General features: G+C 39.0%; 1 protein-coding gene across 1 annotated transcript; it reads left to right on the top strand.

Annotated features, from left to right (window-relative positions):
* The first annotated feature begins 3,130 nt into the window (after positions 1 to 3,130).
* Positions 3,131 to 18,937, top strand: LOC111869188 (cytochrome P450 18a1). Its single transcript, XM_023860480.2, has 8 exons — positions 3,131 to 3,654; positions 4,649 to 4,770; positions 5,612 to 5,878; positions 6,449 to 6,611; positions 7,351 to 7,615; positions 11,161 to 11,336; positions 12,346 to 12,503; positions 14,743 to 18,937. The coding sequence occupies exons 1-8, from the start codon at positions 3,273 to 3,275 to the stop codon at positions 14,833 to 14,835; spliced, it is 1,626 nt and encodes a 541-aa protein (XP_023716248.1). The 5' UTR covers positions 3,131 to 3,272; the 3' UTR covers positions 14,836 to 18,937.
* The last annotated feature ends 2,468 nt before the right edge of the window (positions 18,938 to 21,405 follow it).

Here is a 21,405-nt window from a genome sequence, read left to right as displayed (position 1 = left end):
GCTGTGGAAATTTCAGATCTTGCCTAACCGGAGTTTTCAAGAACGCTAAGGCCTATAGCAGACCTTGTGGTTTGTTAAATTTATAGCTTTCTAACATCGACCGATGGGGAGTGGCCTAGAAGCGGAAAATTCCAGAATTTTCAATCATCATTGTGTTTTCTGTATCTAACTTTATTTAGTAACATTGGCATGCTCTTTCGTTGTTGCACGTAGCGTCATAGGTCCTACATATAGGACTGCGTAATTTCAAAACACAATTCCTTCGAAGGTTGTAACGTAACTATGTAACGTCAAATGGATACGAGAATGGGCGTCAGTTTCAGTTGAGAACTGAAGAGATGAAGCCAGACGTCATGACTTACGTGATAATACACTATGCCAGCCATCTAGAGTGTTCTGAAAAATATTCCAGTGTAACCTGCATCCCGAATATAAATCAAGCGCATTGCTAGTCAACTATTCTGATTAGCGATTCTTCTGAGGCTGTGCACGTTGTAATAACATTGTTCATGTATTAGATTACATAACGATGCTGCATCAACTTTGAAAGTGATGTAGAGTCAATGGATGATGACCATGAATATTGCGTTAGGAAAAAAACACGTGGCCTACTTTCATGAATAATCCCAGCATTCTTCTGTAGCAACTGAGGAAAACTACATAAATATCAGGGTCACTGCCTACTGGCTAAACTGGAACCTGTTCGATGGTGAATAATGAACTGGAAAGGATATAGAAGGAAGAGTGACATATTTTAAGATAACATAATTTTGTTTAACTGACTCAAGATAGGGACCAGTGGAGGGCTCTTGTGAACACGGTAACTAACCAATGGGTTACGTAAAATGTTGGGATAATCTTGAGTGGCTGAGTGACTGAAGGCTTCTCAAGAATATCTCAGCTCTATGGAGTTAGTGAGTTATCATAGCCTTATCAGACGGGACGTAGTAGAACTACTGAAAGCCTTAGTCATGACGGTCATGACTGCTGGGTAACAGACCGACATCCGAATTCTATACCTGATCAAGAAAGACTTTGATTACTGAGCCGTAAAGTTAGGAATTTCATTCAGTAGTAAGCAGTTCGCTGTACAGTGTCTGCATCTATGGGCTGAATGCAAACGTAGCAATGCTGAAGTAAGAAAGAGCAAAGGGTCTCTCATCATAATGTTGTCCAGTTATAATTCATTATTTGTGCTGATCATAATGATTGTGGACACGACAGTATTAAATCAGAAATTTAAATTTGTTTATCATGTGGCCTCTATCATTTTCATTAGTATTTATTTGGAATTAATCTGCAAAGAAAATGAAGTTTATTTATATTAGTGAAGCAGATGTAATAAAGAGCAACGTACTTCCCCGGAATATTTCACTGAATATTTTTGTGATTCTAGACTCAGGTATGGTCCTATATATATATATATTTATTCGGATTCGAAAACTAAGAATTGAACGGTAGCTTCAGTCTTGAAGAGTTCTTTCTTCTGAAATTTGCTACCTTCTTTATGCTGGTTTCTTGTTTGGCTTATTCTTCGACTCTGAGGATACAGGCAAAATTTCCTTCCGAAACTTCGGTTGATTTTCAACGGACTCCACGGCGTTATATCCCAGGAGACAGATGTCTTCCTAACCACTTATTTACTTACTTATGGAGGTGATCCCATCTTGAGGAGAAGCCAAATCTTCAGCTACTCAAGAATTTCCCAGCATTTTACAGAACCCGAAGTTTCATTACCGTGTTCACAAGAGCCCTCCACTGGTCCCTACCCTAACCACAGCTGCGAAAACTTACATCCTTAAATTAATCTTACTAATTGAAATTAAATCAGGAGCCGGGCCAGCTCAATCGGTATAGCGACTAGCTACAGGCTGGACGACCGAGGATTCGGAGTTCGAGTCCTGATGGGATCAAGAATTTTCTATTTTCCACGTCATCTGGACCGGCTCTGTGGTCCAGCTAACCTCCTATCCAATGTATTCTGGGGTATAATTCCCCGGGGGGTAAAGCGGCCGGGGAGTGAATCTGACCACTCACCTCCAGCTAGTTAGGAGGTCAAGAAAACGTGGATGTATTTATCCACCAAGATATATCTTCATGGCGTAGTGCTTAATTAGATAGGAACAGGGACACCTTTACCTTTTAACTGATATGAAGTCACCATCACTGGAACGGAGAACTTGCACAAAATTTCATTCTTACGAAATATGTGTTTCAGGCAATATGAATAATCGAAGCAAAAACAAACAAACAAACAAACAAGAAAAAGTAATAAAGGGAGCTATAATTTGGTTTGAACAATTTGCAGGGCTGCTGTCAGATGGTTAGCGCACGCTTGTGTACTTCAGTTCCTTCAGCATGAACCGACGTGTCATTGCGAATACGTCGCAAATTTGCTCTTCCAGTTATGCTTTCAATACCGAACACGAACACGACACAATTAGAATAGACCTAACAGCAACTAAGTTCCTAACGAATCCTGATACAAAATTACATCCAAAGAAATATTTATTTTAACTTCGCTTGTACCGTAACAAAAATAACTGTTACAACAGCAGAGAAACCTCCAGGACACCTCATCTAGTTTCAACTGCTCGAATACGTCTGAACTCTGGTTCCAGTGACGTACTGCGACTTATCTGAGAAACGGCAGGGGTAACAGTAGCGTAAGTGGGAGCTGCAGAGACGTAGATTCTCCCCCGCCAGCAGCCGACGTGCGACTGAGAGTGACTGAAGAGATAGCGTGCGTGGGCAGTTGCCTTCCAGCCAGGGGCACACAAGTGTGTTCTCGTTGGCTGTTCGTAACGTATTAACATCACGATCCGCCCAAACTCGTGGCCCCTAACACTTGAGCCATTCAAGACAGCTAGACCCGCCTTCTTTCTCCCTTCTCCTGGCTGCTGGTTTGCCAGCAAGAAAGAAAACCACCACCCTCCCCTCCGTCAAAACTTTTTCCCTTAAGAAAATACCCCCGAAAAATAAGTTATACAGGGACGTAGAAACAGAGACTCTGTTCCCCTCCAAGCAACACCCCCCCTTCCACAAAAGACAGATCCCATCGTCCGTAACCCAAACCCCACTTTTGATCTGGGAGGTCCTGCTGATGACCCAGTATAAAAGACAGCAAGGACAGTGAAGTTGTACGTTAGTGCACCATTCATTCTCCTGTTGTCTGCACATTCATTTTTTTTTCACTGCGAATTCCTCGCTGTCTTGGTGTGAAGTCTGAGGCGTGTTTTTGTAAGGAGGAGCGAGTAGCATTCAGTACCAACATGAACGTTTCAGGGCTGCAGTGGATTGTCAGTGCCGTAGCCGGCAGTGTATACCACCACCTCGAATGGCGCGGAATTCTCCTGGCCGTGTTCGTCGTAGTGCTCTCCGTCTTTCGAGCCGTTCAGATTCTGTGGGAGAACCGCAAAGTTCCTCCAGGACCATGGGGATTTCCTATCATCGGTTATCTGCCATTAATGAAAGGCGATTCTCACCTCCACTACAAGGATCTCGCCCGTAAATACGGTACAATGTTTAGCACGAGGCTAGGAAACCAACTGGTTGTGGTCCTTAGCGACCACAAGACAATCCGGGAAGCATTTCGAAAAGAGGAATTCACGGGGCGCCCCCACACAGAATTCATGAATATTCTGGAAGGTTACGGTGAGTCCTGTTCCAATATATTTGTTGATCGCAGTTTTCTCTTTGATTTACAATATTGTGTTGTAAGTGGACAGATTAGAGACGAGAAATATTGCTAATTTTAAAAATATATATCCTGGTTTCATAAGTAGTATTGAATGAATTATAATGTAATTGAACAAAAAAAAAAACAAACAAACAAACAAGAATTCGTTCTTAAATTTAATTTTAATTTTCTGTAATTACCTCACGCTCAGTTAAAATTTGGTTTTGATATATTTGGACGCATAATTTCTTCCACATGTCTATTAATATCTCTTCCATAATTCTTAAAATAAAATGTTCAGAGCGAATATTAATTGAGTACTTTCTGACCACACAAGACACGAGTAAAATATCGAGTCTGCCGTGCATAACTTTGCTTACGTTCCATCCGCAGTGATCTAGTTGGTACCCCAGTCACAGTGCAGACACGAAGACGTAACACTCAAATTTGAAGACAAGCATGTGCATTCTTTTAAATATTGGCCAATTTTAATGTACTTAGGCGACACGGTAATACAATGAAAGTGTGACGTCACAGGTGTCATGTTTAGATTAGTTCTGACGCGAGATGTTATCGACTGGGCCCACGTTCCGAGTGAAGTCTCCTCGAGTTGCTCTATTAAATTTATAATCTAAGTAATTCCCAAATTCGCTCTTTCAAACGTGTTTTTCTGTGGAAAAAAATGTTCATATCCGGAGCCAAATTAGCGTAATAACAATTTACACAATCTAGAAATATATTTCTCGTAAATTATAACTGCAAGTATTAATATACGTAATTAGAAGTGTAATATGTGTTTATTATAAAATTTGCAAATTATTAAAATGCCTTATTCTGACACAGTTGCTAAAAATATCATATGGTTTTGGTTACCTCTATAACCACGCATTGATATTCCCAGCAACATGTAAAGAGTCACAGCGTCTGATATTCAGCATTTAAAGTAATTGCTCCCTCTTATTATGTTAGGTATCGTCAATAGCGAAGGTCGTCTATGGAAAGAGCAGAGACGCTTCTTGCATCAGAAGCTGCGACAATTTGGAATGAAGTACATAGGAGCTGGAAAAGAACACATGGAAACAAGAATCATGGTGAGTAGAGCTAACTTATCAGCACAGGGCTTGGGAAATAAACACGCGAGAGCACCGATACACGGCAGTAAGCATCTTTGGCTTGGGAGACGGAACAGGCTGCTGTAAGATAATAAAAACACCATTTCAAACATTCAGAAATCTGGAATCTAGTGGGCACTATATTTTGTTCCAACTTCCATGAAAACTATTATCTATTATTCTGCGAGCCGCGATAGCGACAGGCTACTGGCTGGACGACTGAGGAGCCAGAGTTCGAGTCCCGGTTGGGTAAAGAATTTTCTCTTCTCCACGTCTTCCACACCGGTTCTAGGACCCACCCAGCCTCCTGTCCAATGGGCACCGGCGGCTCTTTCCTCGGGGGTAAAGCGGTTGGGGTGTGAAGCTGACCACTCACCTCTCTAACTAGTGCCTAAGTCAAGAAAATGTGGGTCTATACATACACTCTCCCACATGCCTTCATGGTGTCGTGCTTAATTAGTTAAGCACAGGGGCAATTTTACATTTTTTTACCTTTATCTATTATTCCAGTAATAACATTTCGGTAATGAGTTTTATTTAAAGACCTCTCGATGTGTTGTTCGTCAGTTTGTTAAGACATCTGACTCGCATTCAGGAGGTACCAAGTTCAAATCCAGGTCGTAGATCAGCTCTCCATTTTTGTCACCCATAACCATTTTTTCAATTGTCACTACATAATCTCAGCATTTCTCAGACGGTAGTATTACGATTTCAGAAAGCTTATGTAATTATACTCACACTTAAATATATAATAACTCAAAGATTACGAGATTGAACTTCATGATACATATACAGATAGAACATATTTATGATCCTACAGGGGGAGGTGGACACTCTGCTCCAGACGCTGGCCCGTCTGGATGGGACTCCGACAGACTTGGGCCCTGTTCTCGCCATGGCATCTAGCAATGTTATCTGCGCCCTTACGATGAGCGTCCGCTTTGAGCACGGTGATTTGCGCTTCAAACGCTTCATGGATCTTATTGACGAAGGCTTCCGCCTGTTCGGTTCTTTGGAAACTATCAACTTCATTCCTGCTATGCGATACATACCTTGGCTTCAAACTACACGTAAAATGTTAGCAAAGGTAAGTAAAAAAATATATGAACTAACCTAATACTGCAAGGAGTATATATAGTTCCAGAATACTAGCGTTAATAGAGGAAATATTTATATATCCTGGTGAAAATTGTTGAAACTGTTGACTGGATTCATCTGACCAGGCGAACAAGATCATGAATCTTCGGGTTTCATAAAATGCAGTAAAATTCTTGTCGGGCTGAACGACTAATGTCTTCTTGAAGAAGAATTCCACCACATGGAATTATTATTAAACAATTCCTCGATTCATATTTTTTCGGTTTTAAAACTGTGATTTAATTTAATAACTCGCCATAAGTGGCACAAGACCTAAGATTTATTTAGTATTCAGTAACTTGATTTTATAATTGTAGTTGTAAATGTATTTACATTGTATTCGTTGTGTGTAGTGTGTCCTTTTTATTGTTTGTGTAGTTTTGTGTGCTGTGTTTAAAAACTCATCTACAGTTAACATAAATACTGGTAATAATAATAATATCGGACATGTAGGCCAGCATATTATATATATATATATTCTTTTTGCAATTCCCCTGAAGTCAATAAATCTATTCCACAGAATCGATTAGAAATGGGAGAATTCTTTCAAGAGACTATCGACAATCACCGTGCAACGTTCGATCCAAGCAACATCCGTGACCTAATTGACACCTACCTGGCAGAAATTCAGCTAGAGAAAGAAGCAGGTCGTGGGGAGTCATTGTTCGAGGGAAGAGACCACGGTGAGGATCACTCATACTTATATACATTTTGTATCAATTATACTAATAACGGAACTCGTATATTAAGTTGCATTTTTATGCTTAGAAGAGAACTGTTTCGTTCCTGCATAAGTCTCTCAGAGATACAATCCAAGAACATTGAGAGCTTGAATGGACTTGGATATTTTCTACACGAAGTCAATTATTTAATCACAATTTAAATTTAACCATAAATTCGATAGAGTACTGTGCACTTTTAAACACCTTTTAAAGATTTCTGTTATGCTTCTTCAGTTCTTGTAGAATTTGATCCTAATGCTAAAATATTGATTTCTTTGGTTAGATGAAACGTAAAAGTAAATTCGGCAACACGACCAAGCATCACGCAAATTTCACAGCATAATCTTATTGTTCTTTATCTGATAAAATGCATGTACTTGTTGTAAAGCACGCCATAAAGGTGTTTAAAAGTTAAGTGAGATAAAGCTCTCAGACTTCTGAACTTCGTCATTAAATAAAGATTAGTCATCAGCTTCACGCTTTGACCATATTAATCTCCAATTAAGAACCCCTGGTATATTTTGAGAAACATATTATGCTCAAAGTTTTTGGACCCGGCGATAATGAGATTATGCCTGTCCCTGCCAGAAGCAATATCCGAGTCGTTCATTTCGTTGTCTGATCTGTACATAACTCTAATAAATGAAGTCCATTATTTCTCTCAAGGTAAAGCTGGCATTGACATATCTCCTTTTTTCAGACCGGCAGATGCAACAAATTATAGGTGACCTATTTTCTGCCGGTATGGAAACAGTGAAGACCACGATACTGTGGGCTGTGGTGTTCCTACTTCACAACCCTGAGGTTATGAAGGCCGTGCAAGAAGAACTCGACCAAGTGGTGGGTCGTGGAAGACTTCCTAAACTTGAAGATATTCCCTACTTACCTTATACAGAATCGACATTGCTGGAAGTACTGAGGCGGTCCAGTATAATTCCCCTTGGTACTACACATGCCGCTACTCGGTAAGCTTACTCTCGTTTTACACCCTAGTGGGGTTCATATAGCGCTTAATATAGGTATATAAAATTGTTGTGATTAGGTTTTGGAACTGAGAATTTTTTGTATGTTCGAATGCTCAAAATTCTACTGAGAAATACTCTGAAATGCTTAAGGCAAACGAAGCATAAAGCTACACATGCCACGTCTATCAAGCACCAAGAAAGCACCACCAAATGGCTTAATATATTCTTGATGTAGGAATTAACCATTGACTAACATTAATCTCTGGCAATATTTTTCTGATGGTGGTGTTGTGTGGTTACTTGTAAACGTTTAATTCAAGCAGTGAAATTCGTTGTTTCTACACTGACCTCGGCTTCTGGATATGAAGGGGCTGATGAGCTTTCTGGGTGTCTGATTAATACGAGTATTTCTACGCAAATCCCATAACATGATTTGAAAGCATAAGAACAAAGAGACTAGGAAATTACATTTTGTTTTGTTGATGATTCACATAATAAGAGTTTAGAATTCATTCACGACGTCACAGAAAACAACACTATTGTCTCCATTACGGTGAGATAAACCGTTAACACCGTTAGCGGAAATAATCATTCTTTATACTGAAGTTCATATAAAACACATAAATACAAGCTAATCTAATGATACATTTAAGCAGATTTTAAATATTTTATCCTATGGTACATTTACTAGCCACTGTGCTTCAGAGTTCGAACGCAGTTGAATCAGATATATAAATTATTTAGCTTCAAATGAAGTGTGTGGATTATGCACTGAATATGAATATGAATTGATTCGTTGGAAATGTTGGAGTGAGGATAACCTCAAAACTCAGTCAAAAGAAAAATGACTCTGTTCTTCAAAGCAGGATGCCTCTTAATTACTACCAGAACACATCAATACAGGGCTAATATATTCGCTATTATTTTGGGGAAATCTCTTAGCAGAAAACATTAATTTTGTGTAGAAAACGTAGCATTCTCTCATGTGATCAGACCATTTTAGTACAGGATAAAATTTGATTAAAGGTCGAATAGGACTTGGACCGGCATGCTGTTAATCGGGCACTGATATGGTCAATAGATTTAAGTATTTTCTTTAGAACCTCTGAGAAAGTATCAATATTAAAATTTAAAACATAACTTTAATTAAATTCCCGATATTAAAGTAAATGGAAACCTCATGAGATTCTCACAGCGATGGATATGAATTGTCCTATCTTCTGCGATATAGCGCCGTGTAGTCCGTTGAAATTCAACAAGCTCCAACAAGCTTCTCCACTTGCTACCTGCTTCATGCTATTTCTTGCTTGGTTTATTCTTTGACTCTGAAGAAGGAAACAACAAGTTTCTCCGAAAAGTTTGTCGGGTCTCAACATGCTATATAGCCTTATATCCCAGAAGATAGGAGTACTCAACAGAAACATTGCTCATAACCAGTGGATCCTCTATTGAATCAAGTTAAATGCATTAATTTCATACACCCTACTTATTTTATAAATCCTACTATGAGAATGTGATGGACTGGGAATGCAGCATGAATGCGAAACATGTGTAAAATTTAGATAGAAATTCCGGACGGAAAGAGATAACTTCGAAGACCTAGGCATATGTGAGATAATATTAAATTTCATCTTAAGGAAATTGAATGGATGGATGTGAATTGGGTTCATCGGGCTCAATATAGAGACCAGTGAATGACTGCAGTGAAAGCGATAATGAATCTCCTGGCTCTACAAAATGCTGCAAATCTTCTGACGAGCAACAAGTATTTGCTCACGGAAGATTCTCTTTCATTTTGTTCAGTAGTTATGGCTCATCTTCCTCCGTTCTTTTTGAACAAAGGTTCATAATAGCCTAAATATTAAGAAAAACTGAAATGAAATAGAGAAAGTGAGCTGCTAATCACTGTGAGCTTTAGGTGGAACTGTCCAGTGTTTCACAGGTGCAAGGGACATGTTGTGGTTTAGCGAAACACAATATTCCCATAATATTATTGATTAATCTAATATCACGTGCAAATGGAAATTACGTCAACACTAATCTTAATGTCAAGAGAGAGAGAAATATTTGTCTTGGTAATCGAGAGAAATCGAAACTGTGAACCGTGAACAAGCTGAAACTTTCGCTAATTTGGTCCAAGCTCGGACTAAACAGGACACACATATATACGAGTAAAATGTTAAGGTAAAAAGGTGAATCTATCCTTGTAACAGGCCATGGAGGCCCATAGGTTTGTCAGACGCCGATGATCCCATATTTTCTAGACAATCGGCTCACAGATGGCGCTGAGATTGTCGGCCTTACGCGCCAGCCACCCTTTACTCCCCAGGAAGATTCCTGGTACTCATTTCTGTTAGAGGCTGAGTCGGCCCCAGGGCTGTAGTTCGCCTGGAAGGATTAGATCAATTGAAAAATCCAATTACCAAATCGGGAATCTAACCCGCGACCTTCCGGCTTGTAGCATAGTTCCATTGAAAATCTGAAGGGATTTTCAGAATTCTGTAATGCTTAGAAATTACCGTCTTCTTTTTTTCTTACGATCAACACGATAAATTTCATTTATATTATTGATACATTGACGTTTTAATTGTAACCAAGTATTTTTGTTGATTATGGTAGAAACACAGTTGCTGGATTCGGTTATTTCATAATTGTATGCGAAATTAATAATACAGGCAGCAGAAAAAAAGTGAAAGCAAAAACAATATGCAGATTAACTTGACCGTGGCCTGCCTAGCACTTTCGTCTAATGTTGATCGCGCGTGAACTGCCAGGTCAGTGAACCAATGAAAAAATTATCGAAGTCACATTTGTACAGGTGTTTCAACCAATAATTACTAAAAGTTGTCATTTTTATTGAGGTCAACACGCTTGCAAATCAAATTATAACAAGGCGTGAACAAAGTAAAATCGATATTGAAATTACGAAATAACTGCGAAAAACTTTCGCAATGGTAACAAAGAGTGTATTTGTATACAATTGGATATATCTTAATATATGGCAGAATTACTAGGTTCCAGATAGGTGTCCGTAAGTGTGTGTTTAGCTGTCCGCTAGAGTTACTCTCTTGTAAATATGTCTATCCCTATTCTCTTATAAGGATACAGTGATCATTGCATCTGAAAATTACGAGAGCAGACAACATGGAACTGTATAGAATTGTAAGGCACTTTCATGATAACTACAACTCGGAAGATCTGGGGCCCACTCAGCCTCCTACAAACGGTAAAGGGGCCGGGGCGTGAAGCTGACCACTTACCTCCATTTGGTCACGAGATCAAGAAAACATAGATCTATATATCCACTCCTCCATACGTCTTCCTGGCGTAGTGTTTTATTAGTTAAGCATAGGGACTTCTTTAACTTCGCGATGTAAGAAGCCCCAACGGCCTTTACTCTGTAACGAGAAGCACTCCTTTTCCACTGGATGAGCTGAAGTTCCGTTCTGGTAGTGGTGCAAAGAAAAACATTACGCCCTTCGCGAGAATCGAGCTGCGGCCATCCAAATCGAAAACTACAACTTCGTTACATTTTTTTTCTGCAGAGATGTGCACCTCAACGGTTTCACAATTCCAAAGAATACACAGATCGTGCCTCTGCTCCACGCAGTTCACATGGATCCTAAGTTGTGGGATGAGCCAGAGAAATTTAAACCATCCAGGTTCCTCAACGCAGAAGGCAAAGTCACCAAGCCTGAATACTTCCTACCCTTTGGAGTTGGTGAGTAAAACTTGGAATTAACAGTATCTCACTTTCTGCATAAGTAAAGTTGCACGAGGAAAACCCTTAGATTATTTAAGTCAGTAGGTCACAAGGATTTAAAAAAAAAATGTTTCTGCATGACAACAATAGAACATTATGCCTATAAAACTACGGTAGATTATTTCCAAGGATTACCCCTTTAAAGATAATATTTATTTTAAAAAAATATAAAAAAATTTAGTTCGTACCTCATAAGGAACCCATTAAGTCTTCCCTATAAACATCAACCGATTAATGCTCTTTAGGGGAAATAATCACCGTTTACTGCGAGAACAATTTGAAAAACAAACAAAATGCAAAATTTAGCATGTTAGAGAAGGTGGTACATATGTTAACCCCTGGGCTCTGAAAGGTTAATGCATCAATCTGGCATTAACAAATGTTTCAGTCGAATTTAACAAGTTACAATATCCGTTCTAGACAATCTTCAATTTAAGACATTGTGCCCTTTGCGATTTCTCTTCTATTGCGCTGGGTTATGTTGGTGAAATTTCGACTGCCTTATGGCAGCCATAATGTAGTATAAACATATAATAAAAAGAAAGAAGGTAGATTGAAACGTGAGATCTGAGATTCTTACAGTGGTGGATATGAGCATTGCGGTCTTCTGGGGTGTGATATCACGTCCTACCCTGAAGATGGAGACAGTATTTTCCTCCAAAGCGTTGGTAACCCTGGTCGCAGTATTGAATATTTGATGCATAAAGTTACGTATTTAATTCTTTATTTTTGCATGTGTTACCCACTTCGTATATTAATCCTGGTTTCATTGTGCATCTGAAGTTATTTGTAAGATGTTTGTATGTAAGCATCTCTCATGTACGTCGGAATTCAGGAAATTTAAATTCTGGAACCCCAAGATCATATCCTATGATATACAAGTGCCAATATTATCTCTAGACAGGACGACATCTCTTAAGAAACATCTGCAATAATGCTTGGTTCCGCTATGTTCTTGCGTTCACAGGCAGAAGAATGTGTTTGGGAGATGTACTGGCGCGGATGGAGCTGTTCCTTTTCTTTTCATCAATTCTTCATGTCTTTCACTTAGAACTGCCAAAGGATCAACCCTTACCAAGTCTTCGGGGAAATGCAGGAGTCACAGTCACCCCGGATTCATACAAGGTAGTCGATACAAATCATTTATGCATCCAAAACATATTTCGTAATTCTTTGCAGTCGTTGACCTATTCCGGTTTCGAAGGCCAGATAAGCTGCTCGTGAGAGATATTTTGTGTGAATACACTCAGTATACAATTATAAATGAAAAATTGTTAAGTCTTAATCTGTAATAAAAGAAATCTTGGTCTTTTGCGCTAGTTTTACACTTAATTAAGCAAATGACGTAATATTCACACTTGATATTGGTCGATTTGGAATGAATTTTACAGTCGACAATTCTGTTAACACTTGAAGTAGTACAGTTCTTTTCAAAAGAGTTATTTTACAGGGATATGTTCTCTGTGTATGGGGTGAATGGTAAATAAATATACAACTTTCTTTGGTGATAACAGGCATTTGGTGAGCTGACAGTAATTTATATATGAGTATATTAATCTCTAAGACTTTCAGTCGCTCTGGGACTCATGGCCTCAGTTTTATCCTGACTTAGTAGCAGCAGACAGAAGTGGCCGCAGTACAAGGGACTTAGTCCCACCCCACTAGCAACAAAAAAATAATAATAGTAGCAGCAGCAGACAGTGTGGGTTCATTCACCTTGACAACCCTTAGAGTGACAGATTTGACTGCGCGCAGTAGGACGAACTTCTGTACTCATTAGCACAGCGTTCCTATAGCTTAACGGTCAAGGAACCGACTATGGGTACTACCCAAGGCTAACCAGCCGAAGAGGTTCACAATACTTTTCAACAGAAGCGCTACGTGAGTGAACTCCTATGTTAGCAATGGCACAACGTGAAAACGCCTTTTTTCGAAGTTTCAAGGACGAAGTCGTTTGACAAAAACTCACGAAAGCTGAGGTTCATACTATTCTAATGAAATGAGATATTCGATGGTTGTTGTTCTGAAATTATTATGCATGTCATTATTATAGCAAAAACAAAAAGAGAACTCAAATCCAGACTTAATGAAAAACATGGAGATTGTATACTGAACGTAAAAATGAGACCTGTCTGCTAGAACTTTTCACATTTATTGTCGCAATGATTACAACAGCCCCGTTCCGGAAAGATAGGAACTGGAATTGTTGGAATTTTTATGCTTCTTTTCTGAAAATTCAATAAAATCATGTCTTATGTAACAAATGTAACGGAAGTCGGTCGTATTTCTATTTAAATTGCCGTCGTTATGACAGTAAGCGCAATGGTGTTATGTATAATATGACGAGACTGTAATGTATTTCCCGGTACGCAAGAAAATATTAATTCCCCCAACTTCGTATATGAGAAATGTCATATATTGGCAGTGGAGCAAAATTTCCCTGCCTGCCTACGTTATTATGAGTGGCCTCACTGCAAGGAACAGTATATAACACATCTATCTTTTCGTAACCCTTGAGGTCCAGTCTGTATAGCGGCTAGGATTCAGACTGGAGGACCGGAGTTCGATTCCCGTTGGTGACAGATGTTTATTTTCGCCACAGTGTTCAGGCCGACTCTGAGGCCCAACCAGGAGTGTTCACTTCGCGGAATGAAACGGTCGGTGCTTGAAGTCAATCGTTCACAAGAAGTTAAGAATATGTGGAACTTTATCTCCACTCATTCCTACATATACATGAGTAGTGCTTGATTAAACATACGGACGGATACGTCGTCGTAGAGTAGTGTTTTAATTAAGTGCAGCATAAGGTTATCNGGGGGGGGGGAAAGGAATGACCTTGACAGGACAATGGGATATTCTGTACTATAACTATGTAAGGGATAATTCCTTTACCGTACTGAAGATGTCTGAACCTGCACTCCCGAGGAGTGGCTGGCAGAACAAAAGCAATGACCGCGTGTTAATATTTCAGCACCTAATCGCAGATCGCCGTGACGCCGGTTTTGGCATTGTAGGACTATAAGTGTAGGCCATTAAGATTGTAAGAACAAATTAAAGATCTGGGCAGGGATAGCTCAGTCGATGTGGTGACTAGGCAACGGGCTGTGCTACCGAAGAATAGGAGTTCAAATCCAGGTAGGCGTAAGAAATTTTTTCCCTCTTCACGAGCTCCCAACCGGCTTTGGGGTCCATTCAACTTCCTGCAAAATGAGTACCAGGGACTATAATGTGACAGAAGCGTGAAGCTGACCACTTAGCTCATTCTAGGATGAAATTAAGAATGGTGGAACTGTGGTGTTTAACTTCACCTTTATCTCTTATGTTGTGAAAACTGAGGGCTTATACATGCTTCTCTTTCTTGCAGGTATCCTTACTTCAAAGGCCGCTGGAAGCCGATTTGGATTTGCAGTGTAACAGCGTCGACGTTTCGTCTCTTAGGAACGTTGGTGTGCACTGACTGACCTGAGAAGCCGCGCGTTACATCACAACCAACGGTCGGGCTTCGTCAGCACCAAGTTCCTGTTGGCTACGGCTTTGTGACGGTGTCCCTCTCCCAAACCCGTATGAAAACAGTTATCCTGATAAGTACATACTTTGAAGTACAACAAGTAACATTCATGACTTCAATTTTGTTTTCCATTTGCTCAATCGCTAACATCGTAAATATTGAACTACAAGAAAGTGCCATAAGGACATATGTTGAAGCGCTGTTAGTTCCTGAGCTGTATTGCAACAGCACAATGTTAAACAAATGTTAATATAAATGTCTGGTCTTCGAACGAAATTCATCACATCTTCAGGAACAGAATATATCGTTTGTACCTAACAAGAAAGTGTTATATGTGCAAAACGAAACGGATATTTATACTATCTTAACCTCGTTATCACTCTACAGCAGGAATTAACCTGTACAATATGTCTGCACTGATGTGTCATTACTGCAAACTGCGTCAGTTTTCAGTCATGTTGACGCCTGTCGGCTGTGCGTTCTACAACCTCGTGTTCATAGTTTTATACGCGTTGTACTCTTGTTTCTTTGTTGTTCATGAAGATATACTTACTGATTGTGTTCATTTCCATTCTTATCAACCACAAAAACTGTAGCATCCATTTTGTACCAAGGCGACTGAATCGCTAGTTCTATTTCCTAGTCAGAGATAGCGTTAAGGAGAACCGACGGAATAAAGACAGTATTGCATGTCAACGGATAGGCCTTTCATAATGTCCATTGAAATTAAGGCGGAAATCGAATGACCAAAACAACTGAAAGAGAGAGCAAATGGATATGACTACTATTCTGGTAGCTGAACGACTAAATTTGAATCAGATTTCGTAAGAAATTTTATGGTTTGGGTTTTTTTCTCATTTCCGAAATCTGTACCGATATATGCAGTAAGAAATATGAAACATGTAACTACTGTTCTTAATATATACCGGCGTATGTCTGGTAGGCCCATGTATAAATTTTTGGTAAGGAACAGTAACATACGGCATGTATGTTTCTGACGTTAATACCGTAGCGTTAAACCAACAATCCTAGTCTCTAGAAAATTTTGTGTTCACCATATAATCATCCTCACTCACTTCCATCTTTGTAGAAATGATACATAATCGTACATATTTATTTCATGTACACTGGCAACTATGACTTTAATAAACTTCGGATTATCATTAACATGTTACGGCTGGGTTACAAAGAGTACAAAATGGGGATGGGATAACAGTTGAAAGTAACTTTTTATTTGAATCCTATTGTTGTTCCTTTTGTAGCGTTGGTATTTAAATTGTGTCAAGAATCTTCCCTTGAACAAAAATTACGTTACTTGGGTTGTTCTAGTCAAATGGGGTCAGTGTCTTAATATATGGTTGACAATAGAATTGATATTGGAATGGTGGCGACTAGTGGAGGAAGCAGAAATATCATTTATTGATCTTGAAATGAAGTGAAAGCAGTCTAAGTATATTGTACCATTCTTGCACTCAGTAATCTGCAGTCCTTGAAGCTTGCTCGGGAAATTAGCCGTGTCAGTAATAAGTGAATTTCCCAACTATTTGGAGAATTTTCCAGGCCATGCAACAATGGTTTTTACCTGTGTAGGATAGGTAGATACCCGCCAGGCTACGCCACGTTCATGAGATCGGCCCGCTCCTGATGGCAAGTCGGCTCAACACTTTATGTAGTATACACACAATAATATTATATGGCGGTTATTCCAATGCAAGGCGTTTCTGTCATGCGCACACACTACCTCTCCTACTCGGTCGGCCGTGGTAATAAGAGCGAAGTTTACTGGCTCGCCTCTTCTTCCCATGCTGTGTCTGCATAAAACAAGATGCACAACCCTCCTCAAGCTCGGGCCATAATAAAAATCAATTGAAACAGAACAGAGCAAAAATATCTCAATTCGGAATGAGTTGCCACAGTGAACTGACTGAAAATATGTTACAGGAATAACTGGATCGTATGTCTGTAATATATGCAGAACTATGGGTTTCCAAAGCTGTAGTATCAATCATTCTGTAGGATCTGAGTTTCTCACAACGATAGTTATGAAGAGTACTGTATTCTTGGATATAACACCGAGAAGTCCGTTGAAAGTTAACGGATGTTTCGGAGAAAAATATCTCCTCTCTCTTCTTGCTTGGCACCTGCTTTCACGCTGGTATCTTGCTAGGCCTATTCTCGACCCTGAAGATCGAGTCGATATAGTCCTCCGAACGTTGGTTGTCTTTTAACAGTCTACATGGTCTACATCCCGGAAGACAAGTTCATTAATAAATTTGTTGCTATTCTGTCAAGAGTCACTTTATATTGGGCACTGATAAGTTTTGTAAATGAGTGATGTGTAATTCCGCTAGGAGGTGTCAAAATGAATTTGAGAGATTCTCGTGAATTGAATTCCCCATAGAAAAGCTATTCAGAATCCTATTAATAAAATGGGAACAAGTGGCGTGTCACTAGAGAGGAAAAACATGCCAAAATGAGTATTAGTAGAAAAAGAACCTAAGGATATGAGAGCTCGGTATGAAAATTAGTGTCATAGGTCTCTTACGTACCTTACGCAAGATAAAAGAATATTAAAAAGACCGCGAGAACTGCAGAGAAATTACTGAAACTGCGACTTTACAAAATTTCAGTTGCCATTATCAACATCCAAGTCACCAATAATTTCTGTAACTGGTATTTTTAGACAGTTCACAATCGTGAATTTAATCCCTCATCTACGTTTTTTTAGAATCAGCTTTATTCTATTTGAATAAAAATGCTGTCACAAAACAACTGAGGCCACAGCACAGGAAATTCATAACTTATGTGCGAATTTCGGCACAGTGATAGAGAATTTAGCTGTTTGGTGTGTCCTGAGTGGGAGGGCTTGTGACCCTGTTACATTCAGACAGCAATAATTCTGACCGACATGTTTCGCATGGGAGCAGTCGGGAAGACCGGGGTCCATACAGCGCGCATAGCGAAAAGACCGTGGCCCGACAGAGACACCACGTATCCTCCCAGTATATATATATACATACAAATGCACACAAAGAAAAAACTCTACCATTCATAACAAAAGTTCCTGATATAAGAAAAGACAGTCACCAAAAAGTGGGTATTTGTCCCGCGCTGACACAATTGCCGCCCAAGGAGACTTCACTGCATTCAGTTGCCATGGAAGTTTCATATCTTAAAATCTTACATGTTAATCTTATTGATAGCAATTACAAAATTAATCTTCGTTATTTTATAATTAATCTGGCCTGGTATGATAACTGTGTTTATGTTTAGGGGTATCCTGAAGATATGGTTTCCAAAAGAAAATTCTTTATTACTTAGACTGAAGATGAAATCCAAAGATACACTCGCTACTGTTTTGGATTTAATTGTATTGTGTGTTCAAATGTTTCATCACTGCAGTACTTGATAATGGTTCCCGAGCAACTAGCTCGGTTTCTGCTGACGCACGCGCACAATTGTTTGGTTTAACCTGCGTAATGAGGCTGGCAGAATAACTAACACGGAAACTTCAATTTGAAATACCGCTACGCTATCAGGACTACTTCCTTTTAACTCGAACGTTAGTGATCAAATATAAAGATCATATGCATTCTTTTCTTGCGTAATGTAAGGTTATCTGGTCCTATACACTACAGTTCATTGACATGGTTCAGGATAGGCGACATGGAATAGCAATATGTAAAACGAATTCCTATGCAGGTACGAATGGAAACGGTGGTTGTTATAGTTCATTCTGTTTACATATTACATATGAAAATGGTTTCGCTGTTCATAAGTTTGTGTATTTTTATAGCCTTTATGAATTGTATCAATGTGTAGTAATGTGTGTAATGATTGTATATAATTGAATGACTGATTATTGCATGTCTTTTTCATAAATTAATTGAACAACAATTGTAATTTTGATGATACAATATTTCATGAATGTAATGATCATCAAAGATTTATTTTCATCTTTCATTTGAATGGAATACTTCGCTTTTGTTAATTGTAAGCATTAATGATTTTTGTACAAATAAAATATTGTATGGAAAATATAATTCCTCAATTGAAGCCTACAGTACATCAAAAATTTTCAATTGTCTTGGATTTTTTTCCCCTACCCATTTCCACTTCCATATAGAACTGTATCTATGTTTCTGCACAATGGTCTATAAATACTGAAGCCATATTTATGGACTAATCGAGCTGTAGTTTGAATTTTTAAAATAATTATCACTGGTTTGAAAATTGAATATTTAGAGGGGCAGTCGTTTTCAGGAATAGTATACATAAAACCAAAAAAATTATGGTTTCTTTAGCACGGTGAAAGGGAAGCTGTGTAAGAATTTTGAAGATAGAATAATTATCCAGATTGGTAGAAAATTATAATATAACATTATAAATTAAAAAATATTTCAATTGATGATACTGTGTTATATCGACCCACTGCTAGGCATCGGCCTCAACGCACGCGGGCAACAATACAGAAGCAATGTTTTTGTGGTTCGAGCATGGACCGTTGCTATGCAAAGAGCGCGTAGCTTACGTGTGCGCGAAGACGTCACACAACAATAGAAGTGATAGAGGGAGGTGTTTTCTGTAGATCCGCGTCGAGACTTTTTTCTGTGCTGCATGGTGTGTGCAGCAACTACGACTATATAAGAGAGTCAGGTTGAAGGAAAGTTAGAATAAAGAGAATGGAAATACAGCGGAGCACAATGGAGCGCAATAAACAATACGAGAATGAGAATTGAGGTCAACTGCCGGTAGGAGATAGCCGTAGGAAGTTAGTAATTGAAGCATTAGAACTCAGCCAGTAAAGACCTAGTGTGTGATTAGAAGGTATAGTCAGACTGTTTTAATTCCGTTACCAGGACACGACTATGAAGACTGAGAATCGTAGTGCGTGTGTAACGGTGAACTGTAAATTTTGTGAATCAGCAATAGCACCATATTACTTGTAAGCACCAGCTGACTGTATAAGATGTTAATAAATCTATTCACCAATACAAACCCAGCCTATAGTCATTAAAACTCGTAACAACAACAAAAAAATCTGTATCATGGACTTTGGTTGATTTAGATGTTGACGGACTCTAATAACAGTTTGACGACAGAATCTTCTACTGAAAACATGGAGTTGGGTAGGTTCTCACACAGGATAGAGTACTGATCTCCAAGTTCTTACGAGGTTTTCGATTAAGACTGACTGAATGTATGAGAAGGAAAATGTATTCCTTTTGGTGGGTTACAAACCAGGTATGAACCATCAATGTACATATTTTATTGCCCATTCGAGGTGAATATCTTTGTCGTCACACTAGTCAAATTGTCTGATTATGCAGGAGTAAAGCTTTTTCATAAATTGACGGTAACGAATGTTCAGAATTTATTTTGTTTATTAATTATGTCTTTGATTTAATAATCATAGGAGTGAAAAGACAAAACGATTATCCTGCTTGTGGTATAGGCTATGTTACAATTCGTCTTTTACATTTCTCACCTAACATCAGAAGACGATGGCTGTCAGTAATGATGTCCATTTTAGTATACATCTGCTGACAGTGGGAAACGCATGTGTTCATATGAAATTACCTCCAAGTAATTAAAAACTTATAGCTGGTCGCGGTAGCCGAGCGGTCTAAGGCATGCACTGTCTTTGCTCGCTCGGAAGCAGGGATTGTGGGTTTGAATCTCACTTAGGGTATAGTTGTTTAGTGTTAGTGTGTGTGTGTGTGTGTGTGCGTTTTTCTATGTTTGTGTACAGGTAGAGGCCTTGCGACGAGCTGATCACCCGCCCAAGGAGTCCTACCGTATGTGTAAGATCTAGAAAAACCGAAGTGAACGGAGAGTTTCATGGAGGTAGGTCAAGGCCCAACTATTGCTATAGCGCCAAGGGAAGGAAACTAAAAACTTTTGGCTTCATAACCCAAATGAGGGTTATGGAAATGGAATATCGAGTCAATGACGAAATCGCCCACAGGTTGCCAATAGTTATACCTTGTTGTTTCGGAGATAGTTGCGTTTCTGCTTCAGACCTTAGGGATCAGTCCTCTGCCGTACCCCCAGTTCGTCTGTGGAATAATTAGCAATGAAATCAATCTGACGAGGTCATTCTTCTTGTCTGGAATTTAATTTTGATTCTGTTTGCCGACTACCATACAACAACGTTAAGAGTTTAAAATAATCGTTTTAAAATACGTCACTGCACTATATGTTTCGGCCTACTCGTCTATCATCAGGTGCGCTGAAATTCGGGGAAATTACTGTGCCCTCTGCTATTCTGTGATTAGTATTTTGATATTTAAAACATTTCAAAATAAAGCCAATGCAGTTCCTCCTTCTATGCCACATATATTGTCTGTCTTGGTTCATTTTGAAATGCTTTGTATGTGACAAACGTCGATCACAATAGAGCAGAAGGCGCAGAAATTTCCACGAATTTCAACGCACCTGAGGCGGGACGAGTAGGACGAAACAAATGACGAATTTTAAAAGAATTTAATTTTAATTCTTAACATTGTTGCATGGTGC

The sequence above is a fragment of the Cryptotermes secundus genome, unplaced genomic scaffold (genome assembly GCF_002891405.2).
Source record: "Cryptotermes secundus unplaced genomic scaffold, Csec_1.0 scaffold1482, whole genome shotgun sequence".
NCBI classification, from domain to species: Eukaryota; Metazoa; Arthropoda; class Insecta; order Blattodea; family Kalotermitidae; genus Cryptotermes; species Cryptotermes secundus.
The sequence above is the reverse complement of the archived record's forward strand: the minus strand, read 5'-3'. Positions and strand labels throughout refer to the sequence as shown.